Consider the following 22850-nt stretch of genomic DNA (forward strand, 5'->3'; position numbering starts at 1 on the left):
GCCTGAGACGGAGCACTACTCCAGTCCTGCCTAGCAGACTTTGAAAACAAGACTCCAAACCTATTTCCATCTAACTTACTTGGATCCCACAACAAAGTTCAAGAATATTTATGAGAATACAAAAGTATTCAACATCCCAATAAGTTAAGATTCACCACATCTGGTATCCAGCTAAAAGTTATCAGGCACAAAAAGAGGCAAGGAAATATGAGTCATAATGCGAAGAAAACCAAAGAAAACCAAAGGAAACAGGAGAAAAAGGACACATTATATACAGAAGATCAAAGATAAAAATGAAAAAAGAGTTCTTGTCAGAAGCAATACAAGCAAGAAGACAGAGTAATATACTAAAAGCACTGAAAGAAAAAAAATGTCAACCAAGAATTCTATACCTAGAGAAAATCTTTCAAAGTCAAAAGCAAAATAAACTTTAACATTTAAGGATTCATCACCGAAAGATTCCTTAACACAAAAAGTACTAAGGGAAACTCTTTAGTATAATTAGACTAAGGAAGAATTATACAAACAGAAATGTGAATCTACAAACTCCGATACTTTGGCCACCTGATGCGAAGAACTGACTCATTTGAACAGACCCTGATGCTGGGAAAAATTGAAGGCAGGAGGAGAAGGGGATGACAGAGGATGAGATGGTTGGATGGCATCACCGACTCAACGGACATGAATTTGAGTAAACTCCAGGAATTGGCAATGGACAGGGAGCCCTGGCGTGCTGCAGTCCATGGGGTCACAAAGAGTTGGACACAACTGAGTGACTGAACTGAACTGAGTATAAAGGAATAAAAACCACTGGAAATGGTAACCATATGAATACATATATTATTTTCTTGTTGTTATTTAAATCTCTCTAAAATAAAATAGATTGTTTAAACAAAAATAATAATAATTTATTGTTGGGTCTATAATATATGTATAAAAGTAAAATATATGACATTAAAGCATAAAAGCCAGGAATGGGAAGATGGGAGCATGGTATTGTTCTCATACTATAAGTAAAATGACATAGTAGCATTTAAAAAATAGATTGTCATAAGTTAAAGGTACATATCATAAATCCTAAAGGAACCACCAAAAAAAAAAAAAAACAATTAAAACTACAAAGCTAACAAAGGAAGTAAATAAAACTGATAAATTTCTACCCACACTGATGAGGAAAAAGAAAGAACATAGATTACAAATGTTAGGAATTAGAAAACTGACATCAGTAAAAATTCTGCAGATAGTTAAAGGATAAAAGGTAATATTATGATGACTTTATGACAATAAAAGCAAAAACAGGAAAAAAAGGACAAATTCCTTGAAAGATACAAATTGTCAATGCTTATTCAAGAGTAGATAATATGAATAGCCTATGTCTGTTAAAGAAATTGATTTTAAAAGGTTAAACAAAGCATGCATTCCTAAGGCAAATTCTACTTCATCATGACATATTATCCTTTTTATATATGATTGGCTTTGACTTATTGAAATTTCGTTTGGTATGTCTGAATCTATATTCATGAGGAATATTGGTCTGTCGTTTTAGTTTTTCTTTTTAGCAACATCTTTGTTTGACAGTGAGGTATTGGCTTAAAGACTGAGACATACATTGATAGAATAGAATAGAGAATTCAGAAATACACCCACACATACTTGAGCAACTATTTTCAACGTGAGTGCAAAAGCAATGGGGGGAAAGGTTAGCATTCTCATCAAATGTTTCTGAAGCTGTTGGATATCTCATGTTAGAAAAAAGTGAACCCATATCTCACATCATATTAAAAAAAAAAAACTAACTCAAAACAAATCATAGACCTAAACTTAAAACTACAAACTTGGAGACAGAAACATAAGAGAATATCTTTGTGAACTTAGGTTAGGTAAAGATTCCTGCTACATGACACCAAAAGTATGATCCATAAAGGAAAAAGTCAATCAATTGATTCATCAGATTTTAGAACTCGCTCTTCAAAAGATACTGTTACAAGGATGAAAAGACAAGGCACAAACCGAGAGAAAATATTTGTAATTGGTATAGCTGATAAACACACGTGTTCAAAATATACAAAGAACTTTCAAAATGCAATAGCAAAAATAACTCAGTTCTTAAAATGAGTGAAAGATGTGAATAGATATTTCATCAAAGTGTACATTTGGATGACAAATAAGCACACAAACAGATGCACAGAATCATTAATAATTAGGGAAATACAAATTAAAACTAATGAGAAACCACTGCACACCTGTCAGGATGGCTGAAATTAAAAAGAATGACTATTACCAAGTGTTTGCAAGGATGTGGAAGAATTAGAATTATCATATGTTGCTCTTGGGAATACAAAATGGCACAACCTTCTTTGGAAAACAATTGGTAATTTCTTTAAAATTAAATGGACACCTACTCTGTGATCCAGACATTCTATTTCTAACCTTTTATTCAAAAGAAATCATATGTCTACACAAACACTTATACAGGAATGTTCATAGAATATTTATTTGTAACATTCTGTAACATCCAAAACCTGGAATCAATAAAAATATTCAGCAGCAATTGAAGGTATAAACAAACTGTGGTAAATACATTTAATAGAATACTCTTTACTAACAAGAGGGCTTCCCTGGTGGCTCAGATGGTAAAGAATCTGCCTGCATTGCAGGGGAGCCAGGTTTGATCCCTGGGTCAGGAAGACCTCCTGGAGAAGGAAATGGCTACCCACTCCAGTATTCTTGCCTGGAGAATTCCATGGACAGAGGAGCCTGGTGGGCTACCATTCATGGGGTTGCAAAGAGTCAGACATGACTGAGGGCCTAACACTTTCACTAATAAGGAATTAATTACTGATGAAACTACAACATGATGAATCTCAAAATAATTAGGTTGAGTGAAAAAAAGCCAGACTCTCCCACCCCCAAAACACATACAGAAAAGTATCTCTGTATGATTCCATTTACAGAAAATTCTAGAAAGTACAAACTAATCCTGACTGAAAATACATCCACGGTTGCCTGGCGATGGGAGGTAGAGAGCAGGGAGAAGAAAGAAAGGATTACAGTGGAACATGACAAAACAGTTTGGGGTGATGGATATGTTCATTAGCTTGGTTGTGATGATGGTTTTACACATTTTTACATATATCAAAACATATCAAACTGCACACTATAAATATTTTCAGCTTAACTGTACCTTAATTAGGGCTGTTGTTTCTGTTTTTAAAGTATGAGACAAATAGGCTATCTGCACAGTCTCAAAATATCTCCCCACAAGATACCTAATGATTACAAAGGAAAAATCGTATCTGTACAGGAGAGAAACTTAGTAGATACTACCTTAACTAAGTGATCAAAATTAACATCACCAGAATTAAGACATCTTGACATCCTGTGTCTGCTGACAGACTGTATTGAGAAGGTCATAACATTACAAAGATGCCAAGGTAATTCAACGTGGAAAATAAAAATCCTTTCAGCAAAGAATGATGAAGCAACTGAATATCCATATGGGAAAAGTAAACTTCAATTTTAATCTCATGCTGTACATAAAAACTAACTTGAAATGGATCACAGGCATAAATGTAAGACTAAAAGTATAAAGCTTCTAGAAAAAACAACAAAGTTTTCACAACCTTTAGTTAGGCAAGAGTGTCTTAGGCATCACACAAGAAGCACAAACTATAAAAGAAAAGAACTGATACATTCAATGTTATAAAAATTAAAAACAGGGAGCTCAAGCCCGGTGCTCTGGGACAACCGAGAGGGACGGAATGGAGTGGGAGTTGGGAGGGAGATTCAGGAGGGAGGGACATATGCAACTGCGAGTGTGTTCAGTCATGCCTGACTCCTTGTGATCGCATGGACTGCAGCCTGCCAGGCTCCTCAGTCCGTGCGACTCTCCAGACAAGGATATTGGAGAGGGTTGCCACTTCCTCCTCCAGGGGATCTTCTCCACCCAGGGATTGAACCCACAACTCCTGCATCTCCTGCATTGACAGGTAGATTCTTTACCACTGAGCCACCTGGGAAACCTGGACATGTGTATACCTATGGTTGATTCGTGTTGATGTTTGGCAGAAACCAATACAATATTGTAAAGTAATTATCCCCCAATTAAAAACAAATAAATTTTAAAAATTAAAAATATTTGCTCTTCCAAAGACAGAATTAAAAAGTGAAAATTCAAGGTTAAGACTGAAAAGCCAAGTGTGAGAAAATATTCACAATATATTAATACACATCACAATACATATACAAAAGAGTTGTATAGAAAGAACCTACAACTTAAAAATAAAATGCTAAAAAAACGAGCAGAAGTTTGAATACGCACTTAACCAAGGAAGATATTCACATGGCCCAAAAGCACAGTGCAAAGGGGAGGTGTAATTAAAACCATAAGGAGATACAATTATACAATTGTATTAATATAATTATACAATTATACCTGAGTGTATAAAATTCAAAAGACTAACTATACCAAGTACTGGCAATGATGCAGAACAAAGAAAGGGAATTCACCCACTGCTGGAGAGAGTGTAGAGTGGTCCAGCCACTTTGGAAAACAATTTTGCGATTTCTCACAAAGTTAAACACACACATGCCATATGATCCTGCAATTCCACTCTTAGGTTTTACCCATGGGAAATGAAAACCTAGATCCACAAAATGACTTGTACATGATTAGTCATGGCAGCTTTATTTATAATATCTCCAAACTGGAAAAAACCCAGATGAACATCCATTGGTGAGTAGATAAACAAGTTGGGGTATATTCATCATGTAACTCTATTCAGCAATAAAAAATACTAACTACTGATTCAACAAACATGGACGAAACTCAAAACCATAATTCTCAAAAAAAAAAAAAAGAGTACATACTGTGTGATCCCATTTATATAAATTTCTTGAACAGGCAATACTAATCTATAATGAGAATGCAGATCAGCAGTTACCTGGACTAGGGGTTGTGGGGACTGATGGAAAAAAGGCACAGAGGGACTTCTGGGGATGACAGCAATGCTCCTTTCACTTATCTGGTTTGGAAGATATAGTTGGTATCCCATTTAAACTCAGCCTTGCAGAATACTTAAATAATGAGTTGTAGAAATGGGACAGAAAGGTATTCCACATACTGACAATTGTCTGAGCAGATCAATAGAAGTGGGAAGTTGAGGGGTAAGGATAGGGACCAGCCAAAATTTATTTTTTTAACTAACTGCAATTTGCGTACAACAACTGCTCCCATTTTAAGTTAATAATTTGAAGAATTTTAAGAAAGTCTACAAACCCATGTAACCACCATTCCAGAGAAAGGTACTTTATCAAAATTACCATTTCAAGTTTTTTTTTTTAAGTGTTTGGATATGGAATGGGTCACTGGAAAATTGATTCTGGAACAAGTTCAAAACAGGACACTTAAAAGGTTTCCCCCTCCATTGGTCAGACTTACTCACTGGCCTTGAAACAGAGCCTGACCTCCAATGTTTCACACCACGAGATGCCGGGGAGACCACACCTTTGGGATTCACCCGAACAGCCCCAGTCCGCTTGTGGGCTCAGCCGCCTGCTTCCGCTGTGTCTCCCTGGCTCTTCAAATGCCCTGACTCCATGATTTAGCTCCTGATAACCATCCTCAGGCCTGTCTCCTGGTGTCAGGACCCACTTCCTCAGTTTACCTGTCATCCCATCTGTTCATTTCTGCAAGCTGCCCTGATTGCTGCAATATCTGCTATGTCCTGTTAAGACACACCCCGGGCCGGTCTGAGCTTCCTAGGGACCCCTTGCCCCAGCTCCCAGCACACGTGACCCAGGATCCAGTTGCAGCCTTCATAGAATTCACGGGTCACGGGGATGGGGTGCTACCTACCTGAGCCACAAAGAGCTGGAACTCATCAGGCAGAATCCATGAGCGAGGGTAGAAGTTGTACTCCTCTGGAAAGAGATTCTGCATGATTCTCACGGCTCTGCTCAGTGTAATTTTCCGAACCATCTCCGTCATGCCTGGGGAGAAGAGAAGTTGTGGGGTTTCAACAACAGTGGGCCACTAGCTATAAAACAGCCATTACTGGGGACTTTTAAAACCACCCACCCGACACATTCACTTTTTCAGAAGGGATTTTTTAAAAAGGTATGAGTAGTTTTCCGCAGCGGTGATTCATGGTTTGGAAAGACCTGCCAAATTAATGAAAAACTTGAGGGAATAGACAGATCTTTTTCTTCTCCTTGTAAAAATGAAGCATCAATTTGAAGGAATGAGTTTCCACCTAGTTTATTATTCCATTCTTTGTCAGCCCCCTAGATAACGAATAAAGAGAAGAATTTATATCTTGCACTTAAAACTTAATATCCTCTTTAATTTGGGGCCACCACACATACCTCTGGGATTCTTTCCATCTTATACCCTGGAGAATATTATCTAGTGGACTCTGGCTACATTATGAGAAGCTTAATTAAGTTGCTTTGTTTTAATCTTTCATGAGTATTAAAGGCATAAAGTAGAAAAATATATACACCTTTCAGCAGAAAATCTGTCTCCTTGAAATCAGGACAGGAAGTAGAGAGGATATTACAGTATAATTTAAGGGGAAAAAATGGAAACTGTAGGAGTTCTTCAGTTATTTAAGTACTGACACTGACATTGATCAGATCTCATTAATTTGCCCAGAGGGAATAGAAGAGTCTCACTTATAAAACATTTTCAAAGATTGGTAGATTTTTTTCCTTGTAACATCTTTAGAAATGCTGACAAGAAAAGGAACTTAGTATATATCTTAGCAAATTTTAGGCAAATAGGTAAAAATTAAACTTTAGCATGCTTACTTCCTAAGGCAAATATCACTGCTCAAAAAAAAATAAAGGACACTAAAAATGGCCTTCACCCCAAAAGAGGTTACACAATTCCATTAATGACTTGAAATTTGCCAGCAAAGTAATTTTTACTAGAAAGTACAAAGTTCCACATCAGCTTGGCATATACAAATTACCACATTCCAATGGGCAAAGTCAGAATGCATGAGGTTTCTCTAAACTCCCATGTTTAAGAAGCCAAGGGTGTTTGAGATGAAGGTTTTAATAATCTACTTCTTGCTTCCCCCAGCATATTAAAAAGAGCCATAAAAATCTAAAAGATCACAGCTTGAAGATGTCAGGTTCTTACTTCTTGTTTAGAAGGAGCTAGGGAAGGATTGGAGAAGGCAATGGCAACCCACTCCAGTACTCTTGCCTGGGAAATCCCATGGACAGAGGAGCCTAGTAGGCTACAATCCATGGGGTCTCGAAGAGTCGGACACGACTGAGCGACTTCACTTTCACTTTTCACTTTCATGCACTGGAGAGGGAAATGGCAACCCACTCCAGTATTCTTGCCATGAGAATCCCAGAGACAGAAGCCTGGCGGGCTGCCGTCTATGGGGTCGCACAGAGTCGGACACGACTGATGTGACTTAGCAGGGAAGGATTAAGTAAGAAATAAAGGAGCTTTACAGAGAAGGCAATGGCACCCCACTCCAGTACTCTTGCCTGGAAAATCCCAGGGATGGAGGAGCCTAGTGGGCTGCCATCTATGGGGTCGCACAGCGTCGGACACGACTGAAGCGACTTAGCAGCAGCAGCAGCAAAGGAGCTTTAAAGGTGCTAATAAACTGTGTCCTAACATGGATTCTCTGATATTAGAGAAAACACTGAGGACACTTTGGGAACTTCTAAGAAATTGGTATGAGCTCAGGAAATTAGAGCTATTTCCTTTTATTCCCCCACAAAATTAGAAGTTTTGAGTTATAAACATGGGAGTTGAACATAAAGTACACAAAATTCCAACTTCTTTGGAGATTTCTTAGTTGAATTTCAAGTTTTAGTTTTAGTATTAAACTAAAAACCTTCATAGTGAAGTGACAAGTGAAGTCACTCAGTCATGTCCGACTCTTTGCGACCCCATGGACTGTAGCCCACCAGGCTCCTCAGTCCGTGGGATTCCCCAGGCAAGAGTACTGGAGTGGGTTGCCGTGCCCTGATCCACCAGATCTTCCCGACCCAGGTATCAAACCCATGTCTCTTACGTCTCCTGCATTGGCAGGTGGGTTCCCCACCTGGGAAGCTCCCTATAATATAGCATCTTACAGCAAATACATGATGGGCCAAACATGCCGGGGTGTTTTCCCCATTTTAATGGCCATGTGACAGCAGGGAATGTTTGCTTGCAGAAATCCCTCGGCCTGTGGAAGGACTCGCACAACACAATAGGAATGCTGTGAGTACAGGAGTGTGGTTCAAATGCTCCAGAGAAGTTCCATGGAAATCAGTGTCCAGCAAATTGAACAAACACTCATTTGAAATCTGTGATGGCTCCTTCTGTCATGTGGATCGCTTATCCCCCACACCGGCTAACAGATCTGTTTTCTGAGTTTACACTTGAATCTGTCTCCAGGTAGTTCTCTACAAACAACAGCCAACTTAAGAAGCCATCCCGACAAGCCATGGCTACTCTTCCCAGATGCTCCTGACCCGCAGGCTAGACAGCTCACCCCTAACCCTGCCTGAATGCCTGTCTCCAGAAGGCAGCAGTGTAGACCTCCCTCAGTCCAGTTACAGCTGACACCTTGGGTCCTCCGCCATCTCTAAGCTGCTACCCAGTTCCTACCCAGTGCTTTGGGACAGTATCTCTGAGCCCCCACTAGGCCCCAGGAGGAAGCTCCTAGCTAGCCCTGCCTGGGGCCGCAGCTCAAAGTCAGATGTGGGCTGTGCCATCGCTCAGAAAGACGCTGATAAGAGTAGCTGGGTTTCTAGCTGGGCCAGAGTGTACATTCCCAGAGTAAACATGTACAGAGGCAGGTCATTGCCAGACCCTGCTGGCTGCAGACGCTGCCTCCCTTCTCTAGGTTGCTGTAATACCTGACCCCTATCTGTGACCCCTGCTGACCTGAGGTAGAAGCTCTGGGTCCCACCACCAGCTCCCCTTTGCTAACACTGTGACCCTTCCTTTGTACTCCAGCTAGATAAGGAGGATATTTTTTAATTAATGAATTTACTTATTCATTCATTTTGCTTGTGCTGGGTCTTTGTTGCTGCTCATGGGCTTTCTCTAGTTGTGGCAAGTGGGGGCTGCTCTTGGTTGTGGTCCCTGGGCTTCTCATTACAGGGACTTCTCTTGTGGAGCATGGGTTCTAGGTGCATGGGCTTCAGGAGTTGTGGTGCACTGGGTTAGTTGCTCAAGGCATGTGGAATCTCCCCAGACCAGGAATAGAACCCGTGTCCCCTGCATTGGCAGGCGGATTCTTAACCACTGTACCACCAGGGAGGGCCAGATAAGGAGGATTTTAGCTATTTCTCTGAGGTGCCATTGCTTGTCCTCAAATGTTGGTCACCTGTTCTTGGCTCCTGGTGCCTAAGTGGCTGCCTCAGCAATGCCTTTGCCCAATGTCTCCCATGTTCCTCCTCCCATGTTGCCCCTAAGCCTCCGCTACAAGGGCTGGAGTCCTCCTGTGGCTTGAGCCCAGGGGCTGGGCTCCTGCTGTCCTAACAGGTTCTCTTGAGGCTGACTGTCTACCTGGGCTTCTCAGGAAGGTCTGTTCTTAGATGTCCTTGTTGTAGCCGTTCCCCTACCGGGTGGGAAATACCCCTCACTCAGGCTAGAGCTTCTCATCCAAAAGCTTGCCTCCTGCCATTGCTTCTGAGCCTGGGTTTTGCTGTCTGCCTCACTGCAGTCTCACAGCCTGGGGCGGTAGAGGCGGAAGGTGGGGGGGTCTCAGCCCACTGGAGTTACACAGAAGTGTAACAGTCTGATCCTCTGGCCTGTCTACACAGACCTAGTTAACCCAAATTAAAAACAAAACATAATGTGAGCTATGTTGGGAGTACTACTCAATCCAAGTATCGCTTATAACAATAATTCTTGGCAAAAACACATAATAACCATCAAGCAGCAAACAATACTTTCAGATTCTGAAAAATACAGTAGCCTCTTAGCTGTTTCCTCTCTCAGCCTCTCTACGCCCCAACTCCTCCACCTCCACCTCCAGTGCATCCCCTCTGGAATATCTTTCCATCTGCACACCGGCCCGTGTCACTCTCTAGCTTGGAAATTTCTCAGTGACTCCCTGTGACCTTGGTCCCTGCCTCTCACCTCCCCACTGTCCCATCGCACACGACCCTTTCTAACGACCACAGGCCGCTTGCCTTTCACTGCATGCTGCTAAGTCGCTTCAGTCATGTCTGACTCTGTGCGACCCCATAGACTGCAGCCCACCAGGCTCCCCCATCCCTGGGATTCTCCAGAGGCAAGAACACTGGAGTGGGTTGCCATTTCCTTCTCCAATGCATGAAAGTGAAAAGTGAAAGTGAAGTCGCTCAGTCGTGTCCGACTCCTAGTGACCCCATGGACTGCAGCCTACCAGGCTCCTCCGTCCATGGGATTTTCTAGGCAAGAGTACTGGAGTGGGGTGCCATTGCAACATGCAAATCACTCTACAGCTCTGCACCACCTCTGCGCCCTTGTCTAGCGTGGGGGTCAGGCCCATCCAGCCCTGGAGGCTCAGTTCACACTTGCAATCCTCTTCTCCAGGATCTCTTGCCTCACCTTCCCCCCAGGCAAATCTGGGTCAGGTCACATGCTCTTGCTCCTTATTCTCACAGCACCCCAAGCTTCCTCTGGCATAGTGCTTATCTTGTATTTAACTTCTCTCTTTAAGCGCTTTTCTCCTCATCTTGATATCCCTAGCCCAGACCAGAGATTAGCAGACAGCCGCCCCCAGAGATCCCTCCCTGGGGCCCCCTCCTCCTCTGACAAAGTCCCCTCCTCATGGTGGGCTCTCAAGTGCCACCTGCCACGTGCTGTCATATATTCCAGAGCCGGCAACTCAGCAAAAGAAAAAACAAAACCCCGTTGTTTGTAAAGTCGAGAACTGACAGTTCTGGGCTTTCTTAAAGTAAAGACCTATCTAAATCTGATTATTTTTAGTGAAAGTTTTAATTCATCAGTTAAGATATAATAACATATCTTGAAGGCAATTGCCCATAGAAAAGTGGCTAAAATCTAACATGCTGACATGAACAAAATAAATTACTTCCATATGTTTATCCAAAAGTTTTCAGCTTATTCAGCATGTGCAGTGCTTATCCTTGCCTGGCACATCCTCTGGAACTTGCTCTAAGTAATACATGATGCATATGAAATGCAGCTTTGGAATAATGGGATGTATCAGAGACGGAAGATAAGCGTGGACACCAACCCGAGCACAGTTCTGGGATCGTCGCTAAGCACGTTGTCTTTCACAGGGCAGAGGGTGTGGCAGCCCTGGTCTGCTGCCTAGAGGTTCCAGAGCCTTCTTTGTCATTAAAGCTAATAAGTGTTCTTGCCTGGAGAATCCCAGGGACGGGGGAGCCTGGTTGGCTTCCGTCTCTGGGGTCGCACAGAGTCGGACACGACTGAAGCGACTTAGCAGCAGCAGCAGCTGGTGTTAGTAAAGAGGATAATTGTATGTTCCTATCACTGGCACTTGGAATATGAGATGGGGCGAGCGTTCTTCTTTAGAATGAATGTTCTTATATCACCTTTAATGAAACTAGTCCTCTGAAGGTAATTTTTCCTGTATTTCTACCTGCATCCCAAATGTCAAGCTATAGCGACTGCTTCCTTCCTGCTCTCAGCCGTCGGATGAAACGAGAAAATGGGCAAAATGTCAGTGAAGCCCATTTGATGATTCATGTCTTGGGAACTCTGCCCTCATTCAAAGAGTTTCTTTCTTCCAAATTTTGCTCCCCCAATATCACAGTAAGTCCTGTTAGTGGCATTAAAATGTCATCTTTTTTCTCAAAAAGATATTTATCTATGTATTTATTTTATTTGGCTGCATCGGGTGCAGCAGGTAGCCTCTTTATCGCAGCTCATGGGCTTCTCTCTTGTGCGACATGGGCTCTACACTGCACAGGCCTAGTTACCCCATGGCATGTGGGATCTTAGTTCCCCAACCAGGGATCAAACTTTTATCCCCCAAATTGGAAGGATTCTTCCACTGGACCACCAGGGAAGTCCCCCAAAAGTCATCTTTTATGAGCAGCCAGACAGAGAAAATGATAGCTATCCCATTAAAACCATGCAAGAACCCTGGCTGCAAGAGTTCTCCTCGTCCTCAGACAAAAACCTGCCTCCTCCAAGAACCTATCTGATCTTGAGTTAATTTTCTAGCTCTGTTCCCCAGGAAACCGATAAAGGGGGAAAGTTAGCTCTGTGACTAGACAACAGAGCATATGGTTAAAATGATCATTTACTGGCATCTCACATAAATACCTTGTCAGGAGCCATAGCTCTGGGCTTTCCTGAGTGTAATGAATCTTGTAACTTAGCATGACCCTGGCGGGGACGTTGGAAGCTATGCTACGGAGGAGCTGCGTGGGCTATTGGCTCCTACAGGGTTTCTGAGTCAAGGCCGATCCACAGCCACCAATATGGATCGTGTCTCCTTGCACCTGAGCTTTCCCTGCAGGAGCCAAAGACTTAGCTCTGGAACCCTTGTAAAGACTCAACTAAAAAGAAACGCATGACATTGACTGGCTGGCAAGCTGTGCTTCCTGTCCTGTGTCCTTCCAAGTGAATCTGAGCCAAGGGGCCTATGATAGTCTGTTGGCTTAGTTGAAAACCCCCCCTAGTGGACATAGTATAACTTGCCACTGTATAATGTATGGATATTGGGTTTTCTAAGAGGTATTTTCTTAACCATATGGCACGGACTGCCAAAGAAAAAGACCAGTTGATTCTCCTCTTAAAAATAAGCATAAATGAAACACTAGAGCAAACATCTTATAGTCAGGCAACTATGTAAAAATGATACACAAACATGATTAAGGTTTGGGAGGAAATAAATATAGAAAAGAGTCAGACACGATTTAGCAACTAAACAACAATAAATAGAAATATTCACATCATGGTTTCGTTCAATGAGGAATGGGATTTGGGTGATGTTCTCTCTCTCTCTCTTTTTAAAATATGAACCATTTTTAAAGTCTTTATTGAATTTGTTACAGTATTACTTATGTTTTTATGTTTTGGTTTTTTTGGCTGTGAGGCATGTGAGAATCTTAGCTCCTCAACCAGGGATCGTTAGAAGGCAAAGTCTTAATCACTGGACTGCCAGTCAAGTCCCTGTTCTTTTAAAAATTTATCTGTTATCGTATTCTAAATGGTTTGTGTCTTATGTAAAAATTTCTGAAAATGAGTGGCACCTCTTTCACTGAAATCATACCCTGATTAACCAAATGTTCATTTCTCCTTACACACTCCCACTCACCTTAACCCCTCCTCTCCACTTAACCAATGGAAATAATGAATAGTAATCAGGGCAGAAGAAGGTGGTAGAGGCTAAAAGGAAAGGGAAAAGTTATACGATAGGGTGGCTGGGAATGGAATGGGGAGGTCTCCTAGAGTGTTGGCTGTGGCACTTATCTGGCACCAAGTCTCCCATGCAGTCTCACTAGATAATCATCTCACTAGATAATGCCCTCAGGGTATGAAGACAGACGCTGTCCAGACCTCCTGTTCCCAGGATGGAGATGCTGCCTTTTGATTTTAAAACAGCACCTCCAGACATGGCACTTAAAGGAAATGGCAACTGTGAATCCCATTTCTGGGACAAAGTCCTGGAATTTTAGTACCTCTGTCTCCTGCAAATTAATTAGAAATTTAAATGGTTTGTTTACTTATTTTAGTGCAACATGAAGCTTTTATTAATGTTAGACTAACTCTGTAGGGGAAATGGTTCATTTTATTGCTTTAATGTCAGGCTTTCTCGTTCCCTGCGATGAGCATAAAACTGGGGCTGCCTCTGAGTTTCAGTGAGTCAGTGAGAAAGCAGTTACAGAGCACCTCAGGTGTGTCCAGAAGGGTTGCAGGAGCCACAGGAATCTACAGAGGTGCGGGAGTCATGGCCCCTCCCAGGAGCTCATGATCTACTAGAGAAAGCCACACACATAGAGGCATTCAGAGTCCACACTCACTGAGTCATTGAAATGTTCCAGAAACTATGGTGAGTTTTTTTCATTTTGAAAATATCGTCCCTTCATGACACACCCATATTATATCAAAAACCCCAAAGTGAAAGTCATGTTCTTCCACCAGTGGAATTAGACCAGAAGAACCAATCTCTTCACACTTTGGAACTTCCAGTCTTTAAGCCCTTGGTGGGTTAAGTCCTGATCATCTTCCCTCCCAAGATCACAGCACGGTGGCAGCCATTCCCAATTAAGAGCCCTCCAGTTTGATCTCAAAACACTGGCATATTTTTGTCCAAGAGTGTACCCTGAGACTCAGCCCTAGACACATTTTTAAATGCCAGCAATAACAGTAGATACCTGGAAACTTGTTCACTTGACCGGAGAATATGTCATTGTCGTGAAATGAAACTCCGTGCCAGTAGATGTCACAAGGCAAGCGTCGGCCAAATGGGAACTGGAAGAAAGAGGGGAAATGTGATTAACTACCGCCCTGAGTGTCTCTTCTGTACTAATTCCCCACGCCCTGGCACACATCATGTGACTGGATGCTTGTAACAAGCCTGTGAAGTTGCTGACATTCTTTCCTGTGTTACAGAACAAATTCAGTCAGGCTAAGTAACTTTCTCAGGGTCATGACCACTGAGAGGCAGGGTTCTGATTCAGCATGGCTGGCACTCTACAAGTGATTTTATAGGCACCCATTCATTAGAATCCCCATAACCATTCTAGAAAGGATGATATCCATTTCACTGATGAGAAAATCGGGGATGAGAGAGGTAAGGTAACACACCCAAGGCTGCACAGAGCTGGTAACAGGCGGATCTGAATCCAGGTCTATATGAATTCCAAACCATACTTCTCTTTCTCTTAAAACTGCAATGTGCAAACTGGTGCCCCTAAAACAAGTTCTCACAACATCTCTCTCTCTCTGTTTCTCAACACACACACACATACACAGTCCCCAAGGGCAGGATGTATTCCCGGGAGCCTAAAACTGTTCCTGGCATTCAACAAAGACTTTTTGAATGAATAAATGAACAAACCAGGAATAGTCCTCTGACTCATGATGAGATAACCAGATTCTCTCTTCCAGGAATATGGAAATCAGAGATGCCCAGCAGCCTCTGCCGGCCCTTGAACTGAAAGGGATCAAACGCCAGAGCCGGGCAGCTGTGCTTGGCCATGTGCACAGAGAAGCAAAGGCAGCCAGTCTACTAAGAGAGGAGAAAGAAGCAGGTGCAAAGAGAAAAGCAGAGACGAGGCCATGTGGCCCTGGAGACACAGACCGAGTGACCTCAGTTCCCAGGGCTTTTAGACCCTGGGCCCAGGCCCTTCTGAGCCCCACTGTCCCTTCTGTCCTTGGATCCTGTGAGGCAGTCTCATACCCTTGGAATGCATCCCCTTTGCTCAAGCTAGAGGGTTTCAATTACTTGCAACCAGAAAATCCCTTGCTAAGACCAAGGGGCCTGCTCTTTCTACATCTTATTTCCTCTCCCAGTTATCAACAAGCTCTGCATTTACACAGTGTATTTTTTAAATGCATCACTCGACTCTCCTTAAGGGAAAAGAGCAAGGACATGTTAGTTCATATTTAGAACCTACTTGTTAGAAGTCCAAATGAAGAGAAATATCAGCATATTAAGTAAAAGCATCCAATTTTCCCATCCTAAGACTATAGTTAATCAGAATTTTTATCTGCTCCAAGCTAAGAGGGTGAAGTTCCAATGAAAGAACATGGCGTTACCAATGAAATGGCAGTGACTCAAAGCTTCCCAATGATTCCAAATTAAAATGAAGGCAAACAGACTCAAGCCCTTTACATCATTCACATTGTCTCAAAACTGTGCCAAAGTAAGGCATATGTTACACACTCTATTAGCATTAACAACTTCCATCTATAATTTATAGCACTTCACTCATTTTCTTTATATCCAGTGGATTGAAGTTATTAATTCGGCAGTCATAAATACAAGGAGATACAACATATGTTATTGTCTTCCAGCTGTTAAGTACTAATATAGAAGAGGGGAAAAGAACTTTATGAGGAGGTTCCTCTATAAAGCATACTATCCAAGCAACATTTACTAGGATCCAAGTGGCTTTGCTGCCCACGCTGTAGGATCGACACCTGATCAATACACAAGACCCTTTAAGGTCTTAGCAAGGGATTTTCTGGTTGCAAGTAATTGAAACCCTCAGTGGATAACCTAGGAATCCTTATCACCCTTAGGATCGCCTTTCAATCCTTGACACTTTCATGATTTCTAAGTTAACCTTTCATTCAGAGAGCCCCTGTCTTTGAGAAACTGTCTTTCTAAATCAATTTATTCAATAACCTATGTGCCAGGCACTTTGCTCAGTGCTGAGAAAACAGAGAAACACGATATTAAGTAGGTCCCAGCATCTCGTCTCTTAGGCTTCCCTGGTAGCTCAGTTGGTAAAGAATCTGCCTGCAGTGCAGGAGACCTGGGTTCAATCCCTGGGTCTGGAAGATCCCCTGGAGAAGAAAATAGCAAACCACTCCAGTATTCTTGCCTGGAGAATCTCCTGTACAGAGGAGCCTGGCGGGCTATAGTCCATGAGGTTGCAAGAGTCCGACACAACTTAGCAACTAAACCACCAAACCAGCATCTCATAATCCCATGTCTTTTTAAGATCCTTTGAAAAACCGCTTAAGCAGCTAACATCAAGCTCAATGGTGAAACTGAAAGCTTTTCTTCTGATATCAGGAAGGAGACCAGGAGACTCACTTTTGCCACTTTCTATTCAACATGGTATTGGAAGTTCTAACCAGAGCAATAGGCAAGAAAAAGAAACGAGACATCCAAATTGGAAAGGAAGAAGTAAAATTATCTGTTTTCAGAGGACATGATCTTATATATAGAAAATCCTAAAGATTACATACACACACACACACAATAAATGAACTCAACAAAGTTACTAGATACAAAATCAATACACAAAAAAATCAGTTGTTTTTCTATATACTGACCATGAACATCCAAAAAGAAAATTAAGAAAACAATTCAATTTACCACAGCATCAAAAAGAATAAAATAATTAGGTATTAACCAAGGGGACAAAGACTTGTACACTAAAAATTATAAAATGTTGCCAAAAGAAATGGCAGACACAGATAAGTGGAAAGATATCCCATGTTCAAGGATGAGAAGGCTTCATATTATTAAAATGTCAACACTACTCAAAATGATCCTCAGATTCAATGAAATCCCAACCAAAATTCCAGTAACTTTTTTTTTTTGCAGAAATAGAAATATCCTTCTTAAAATTCACATGAAATATCAAGGAATCCCAAATAGCCAAAACAATTTTGGAGGTATCACACTTTCTGATGCCAAAACTTTTAACAAAGCTATAGTAATCAAAACAGTGCATAAAACAATAATGAGATACCACTGCACACCTTAAAATGCCCAAAATCCAAAACACAACACCACCAAGTGCTGACGGGGGTGAGGAGCAACAGGAACACTCATCTACTGCTGATGGGAATGCGAAATGGTACAGCCACTTTGGAAGACAGTTTGGAAATTTCTTACAAACCTAAATATACTCTTATCAGATGATCCAGCAATTATGCTCCTCGGTATTATTCAAATTAATTAAAAACTTATGTCCACAAAAAAGCCCTCCATGTAAAGGTTTATAGCAGCTTAATTCGTAATTGCTAAGGCCTGGAAACAACCAAGATGTCCTTCAGTGAGTGAGTGGATAAATAAGCCATGGTACAGCCAGGCAATGGACTTTTCTTCGGTGCTAAAAAGAAATGAGCTACTGAGCCATGAAAAGACATGGAGGACCCTTAAATGCATATTATTAAGCAAAAGAAGCCCATCTGAAAAGGCTACATAAGGTATGATTCCAGTTATCTGACTTTCTGGAAAAGGCACAACTATGGAGACAGTGAAAGGATCAGTGGTTGCCAGGGGCTAGTCTTGGAGGGATGACTAGGCAAAGCACAGAAGGTTTTTAGGGCAGTGAAACAACACTCTCTCATACCATAACGGTGAATTCACACCACCATAGCTTTGTCTAAAGCCACAGAATGTACATCACCAAAAGTGAACACTGATATAAACTACGGACTTCGGGTGACAATGATCTGCAACAAAGGTTCATTGATTTTAACAAACCTATCGCTTTGGTGTGGGATTTTGATAGTGTATACGTGAGGGCGGTGATTATATGGGAAATCTCCATCCCTTCTACTCAGTTTTGCTGTGAACCTAAAACATCTCAAAATTAAAAATAATAAAAATAAATTAAAAACAGTGTGGAACTAGCATAAAGACAGGCATATAGACCAATGGAATAAGACAGAGAACTCAGGAAAAAACCCTCCCATATACGGTCAAATGATTTTCGACAAAGATGACTAGTCTATTCATTTGCAGAAGGAGAGTCTTTTCAAAAATTGGTGTTGGGAAAGTCGGATATCTACATACAAAAAGGTGAAGTTGGACCCTTACCTTACACCATAGATAAAAGTTAACTCAAAGTGGGTCAAAGACCTACTCATAAGAACAAAAGAAATGAAACTCATAGAAGATAATAGAGGCGATAAGTTTCATGACATTGGACTTGGGAATGATTTCTTAGACATGATACTAAGAGCATAGGCAACAAAAGAAAAAATAAACAAAGTGAAAAGAAATGGTAGTCACTCAGTCATGTCCAACTCTTCGATCCCGTGGACTGTAGACCGCCAGGTTCCTCTGTCCATGGGATTCTCCAGGCAAGAATACTGGAGTGGGTTGCCATTTCCTCCTCCAGGGGATCTTCCCAACCCAGGGATTGAACCCAGGTCTCCAGCATTGCAGGAACATTCTTTACTGTCTGAGCCATCAGGGAAGCCTCAACTTCATCAAAATTAAAACTTTTACATCAAAGGACACTGTCAACAGAATAAAAGGGCAGCCCACGGAATGGGAGAAAATATTTGAAAATCATAAATCTGATAAGGGATTAATATTTAGAATATATTTTTAAAGACTCCTACAACTCAACACAAATAAGCCAATTTAAAAAATGGGCAAAGGACTTGAACAGACATTTCTCTATGTCTATTCAAGAGAAGATATACAGATGGCAAATAAGCACATGAAAAGATACTCAACATCACTAATTATTAGGAAAATGCAAATCAAAACCACTTCACATCCATTAGGAAGACCATTATAAAAATAATAATACAAAGGAAATAGGTGTTGATGAGGATGTAGAGGAATTGAAACCCTTGCACAGTGGGAATGTAAAAAATGACTGGGAAAACAAAAATTACCACATGATTCAGCAATTTCTCTTCTGAATTTCTCTTCTGAATCCAAAAAGGATTGAAATCAGGGACTCAAACAGATACTGGTACAGCAAATGTGATAGCAACGTTATTCAAACAATCAGAAAGTAGAAACAGCCCAAGTGTCCACTGACTATCCATCAGTGGATAAGCACTATGTGGAATACAGGCACACTGTGATATCACTCAGCCTTAAGAAAGAATGGAGTTTTGATGCTTGCTACAACATGGATGAACCCCGAAGACATTACACTGTCAAGCAAGCCAAACACAAACGGACAAACACTGCTTGACTCCACTTTTGTGAGGTAGCTTGTTGTTGTTCAGGAGTTCAGTCGTGTCCAGCTCTGTGCGACCCCATGGACTGCAGCATGCCAGGCTTCCCTGTCCTTCACCATCTCCGGGAGTTTGCTCAAACTCACATCCACTGAGTTAGTGATGCCATCCAGCCATCTCATTCTCTGTTGTCCCCTTCTCCTCCTGCTTTCCATCTTTCCCAGCATCAGGGTCTTTTCCAATGAGTTGGTTCTTCGTATCAGGTGGCCAAAGTATTGCAGCTTCAGCTTCAGCATCAGTCCTTCCAATGAATATTCAGGGTTGATTTTCTTTAGGATAGTGAGGTAGCTGCTACTGCTGCTGAGTCACTTCAGTCGTGTCTGACTCTGTGCAACCCCATAGATGGCAGCCCACCAGGCTCCCCCGTCCCTGGGATTCTCCAGGCAAGAACACTGGAGTGGGTAGTGAGATAGCTAGAGCAGTCAAATTCAGAGCCACAGAAAATAGAATGGTCATTTCCAGGAGCTTTGTTGCTGTTTAGTCACTAAGTCATGTCCAGCTTTTTGGGAACCCCATGGATTGTAGCCCACCAGGCTCCTCTGTCCATGGGATTCTCCAGGCAAGAATACTGGCAAGAATACTGGAATGCCATTTCCTTCTCCAGGGGATCTAACTGACCCAGAGATTGAACCTGAGCCTCCTGCACTGCAGGCAGATTCTTTATCACTGAGCCACCAGGGAAGCCCATTCCATGAGCTGGGGGGAGGGGAAAATGGGGAGTTATTGCTCAGTGTGTACAGAGTTTCAACTGGGGAAGATGAAAAGGGTCCTGGAGATGGTTGGTAGTGATGAATGAACAACTCTGTGAATGTATTTAACACCACTGTACTGTAAACTTAAAGATGCTTAGGATGGTCAGTTTTATATTATATTTTACAATAAAATGACAACAAAACTGTCTGCTTACACCCCATCACCACCTCCCCCCCAGGCTAAGGGGCCATTCATAGCTCTACCAGGACTCTCTGGAGCCTGGAACACTGCATGGATTGTCACAGGCAACTGAAAACTGACAAGTGCTTCTCAGACTCCCCACTCCCCATTTTTCTCAAGTTCATCACCATCCTCCAGGTTACCTGGGAATTATCTTCCCTTTTCTCTTCTTCAAACCCTTTTGGAAAAAGCACTGGATTTGAGGGATCAGAAAGCCTGAGAATCCTAGACTTGTCTCTGTTCACTTACCAACTATAAGAGCTTAAGCAACCAGGACCTCTGTTCTGTGTCCTTGGGAGACCCAGAAGAGAAAACCGTCAGGTACTGACAGGGACCGAACAAGATAATGGAAACGAAAACACCTTTAGGCACCACAGAACAATACAAATCTGAGTTCATCATTAATTGTTTTACCCATTAAGTGTTAAGCACCTACTTAGTGGCACAAAGTGTCTCAGATGCCGAAGACACAAGGGAACATGTCTGCCTTCCTGGGGCACACAGTCCGTGGGGATAAAGTGGTTTTGAAAGTTAGTCGCTCAGATCAGATCAGATCAGTCGCTCAGTCATGTCTGACTCTTTGTGACCCCATGAATCGCAGGACGCCAGGCCTCCCTGTCCAACACCAACTCCCGGAGTTCACTGAGACTCACGTCCATCGAGTCAGCGATGCCATCCAGCCATCTCATCCTCTGCCATCCCCTTCTCCTCCTGCCCCCAATCCCTCCAAGCATCAGGGTCTTTTCCAATGAATCAACTCTTCGCATGAGGTGGCCAAAGTACTGGAGTTTCAGCTTTAGCATCATTCCTTCCAAAGAAAACCCAGGGCTGATCTCCTTCAGAATGGACTGGTTGGATCTCCTTGCAGTCCAAGGGACTCTCAAGAGTCTTCTCCAACACCACAGTTCAAAAGCATCAATTCTTCGGCACTCAGCCTTCTTCACAGTCCAACTCTCACATCCATACATGACCACAGGAGAAACCATAGCCTTGACTAGACGAACCTTTGTTGGCAAAGTAATGTCTCTGCTTTTCAATATGCTATCTAGGTTGGTTGTAACTTTCCTTCCAAGGAGTAAGCGTCTTTTAATTTCATGGCTGATGTCACCATCTGCAGTGATTTTGGAGTCCAGAAAAATAAAGTCTGACACTGTTTCCACTGTTTCCCCATCTATTTCCCATGAAGTGGTGGGACCGGATGCCATGATCTTCGTTTTCTGAATGTTGAGCTTTAAGCCAACTTTTTCACTCTCCACTTTCACTTTCATCAAGAGGCTTTTGAGTACCTCTTCAATTTCTGCCATAAGGGTGGTGTCATCTGCATATCTGAGGTTATTGATATTTCTCCCATCAATCTTGATTCCAGCTTGTGTTTCTTCCAGTCCAGCGTTTCTCATGATGTATAGAAGTTAAATAAACAGGGTGACAATATACAGCCTTGATGAACTCCTTTTCCTATTTGGAGCCAGTCTGTTGTTCCATGTCCAGTTCTAACTGTTGCTTCCTGACCTGCATACAAATTTCTCAAGAGGCAGATCAGGTGGTCTGGTATTCCCATCTCTTGAAGAATTTTCCACAGTTTACTGTGATCCACACAGTCAAAGGCTTTGGCATAGTCAATAAAGCAGAAATAGATGCTTTTCTGGAACTCTCTTGCTTTTTCTATGATCCAGAGGATGTTGGCAATTTGATCTCTGGTTCCTCTGCCTTTTCTAAAACCAGCTTGAACATCAGGAAGTTCATGGTTCACATATTGCTGAAGCCTGGCTTGGAGAATTTTGAGCATTACTTTACTAGCGTGTGAGATGAGTGCAATTGTGTGGTAGTTTGAGCATTTTTTGGCATTGCCTTTCTTTGGGATTGGAATGAAAACTGACCTTTTCCAGTCCTGTGGCCACTGCTGAGTTTTCCAAATTTGCTGGCATATTGAATGCAGCACTTTCACAGCATCATCTTTCAGGATTTGTTAGTCGCTCAGTCGTGTCCAACTCTTTTCGACCCCATGGACTGCAGCCTGCCAGGCTCCTCTGTCCGTGGGATTCTCCAGGCAAGAGTACTGCAGTGGAAGGGTTGAATCAAAGTCACGCTGGTGTATCGCTACAAACCATGGTAAAGGCTGTGAGATGAGCCCTGGAGAGCAAGAGAGCACACGGGACTGAGCAGATCCAGGGAGTTGGAGAAGTGTACCCTGAGTCAGGAGGCCCCACGTCCACCAGCCAATGCCTGGCTGATGCAGTGTCATCATAAATAGCACCTCTTTTTGCTTTCAGATATATCCCAGTTTCAGCAACAA

At 42.1% G+C, this 22850-nt stretch overlaps 1 protein-coding gene across 3 annotated transcripts in view; it reads right to left on the minus strand.

Moving 5' to 3' along the window:
- Positions 1-22850, minus strand: part of TTLL11 (tubulin tyrosine ligase like 11) — a 268751-nt gene that overhangs the window by 199710 nt on the left and 46191 nt on the right. For all 3 annotated transcript variants that reach the window (XM_061433419.1, XM_061433418.1, XM_061433420.1), the window contains exons 2-3: positions 14329-14425; positions 5858-5991 (exon numbers count right to left, since the gene is read on the minus strand). In XM_061433419.1, the coding sequence (XP_061289403.1) occupies positions 5858-5991; positions 14329-14425 (231 nt within the window). The remainder of the gene's footprint in view (positions 1-5857; positions 5992-14328; positions 14426-22850) is intronic.

Source organism: Bos javanicus, chromosome 11, assembly GCF_032452875.1.
Source record: "Bos javanicus breed banteng chromosome 11, ARS-OSU_banteng_1.0, whole genome shotgun sequence".
Taxonomy (NCBI): domain Eukaryota; kingdom Metazoa; phylum Chordata; class Mammalia; order Artiodactyla; family Bovidae; genus Bos; species Bos javanicus.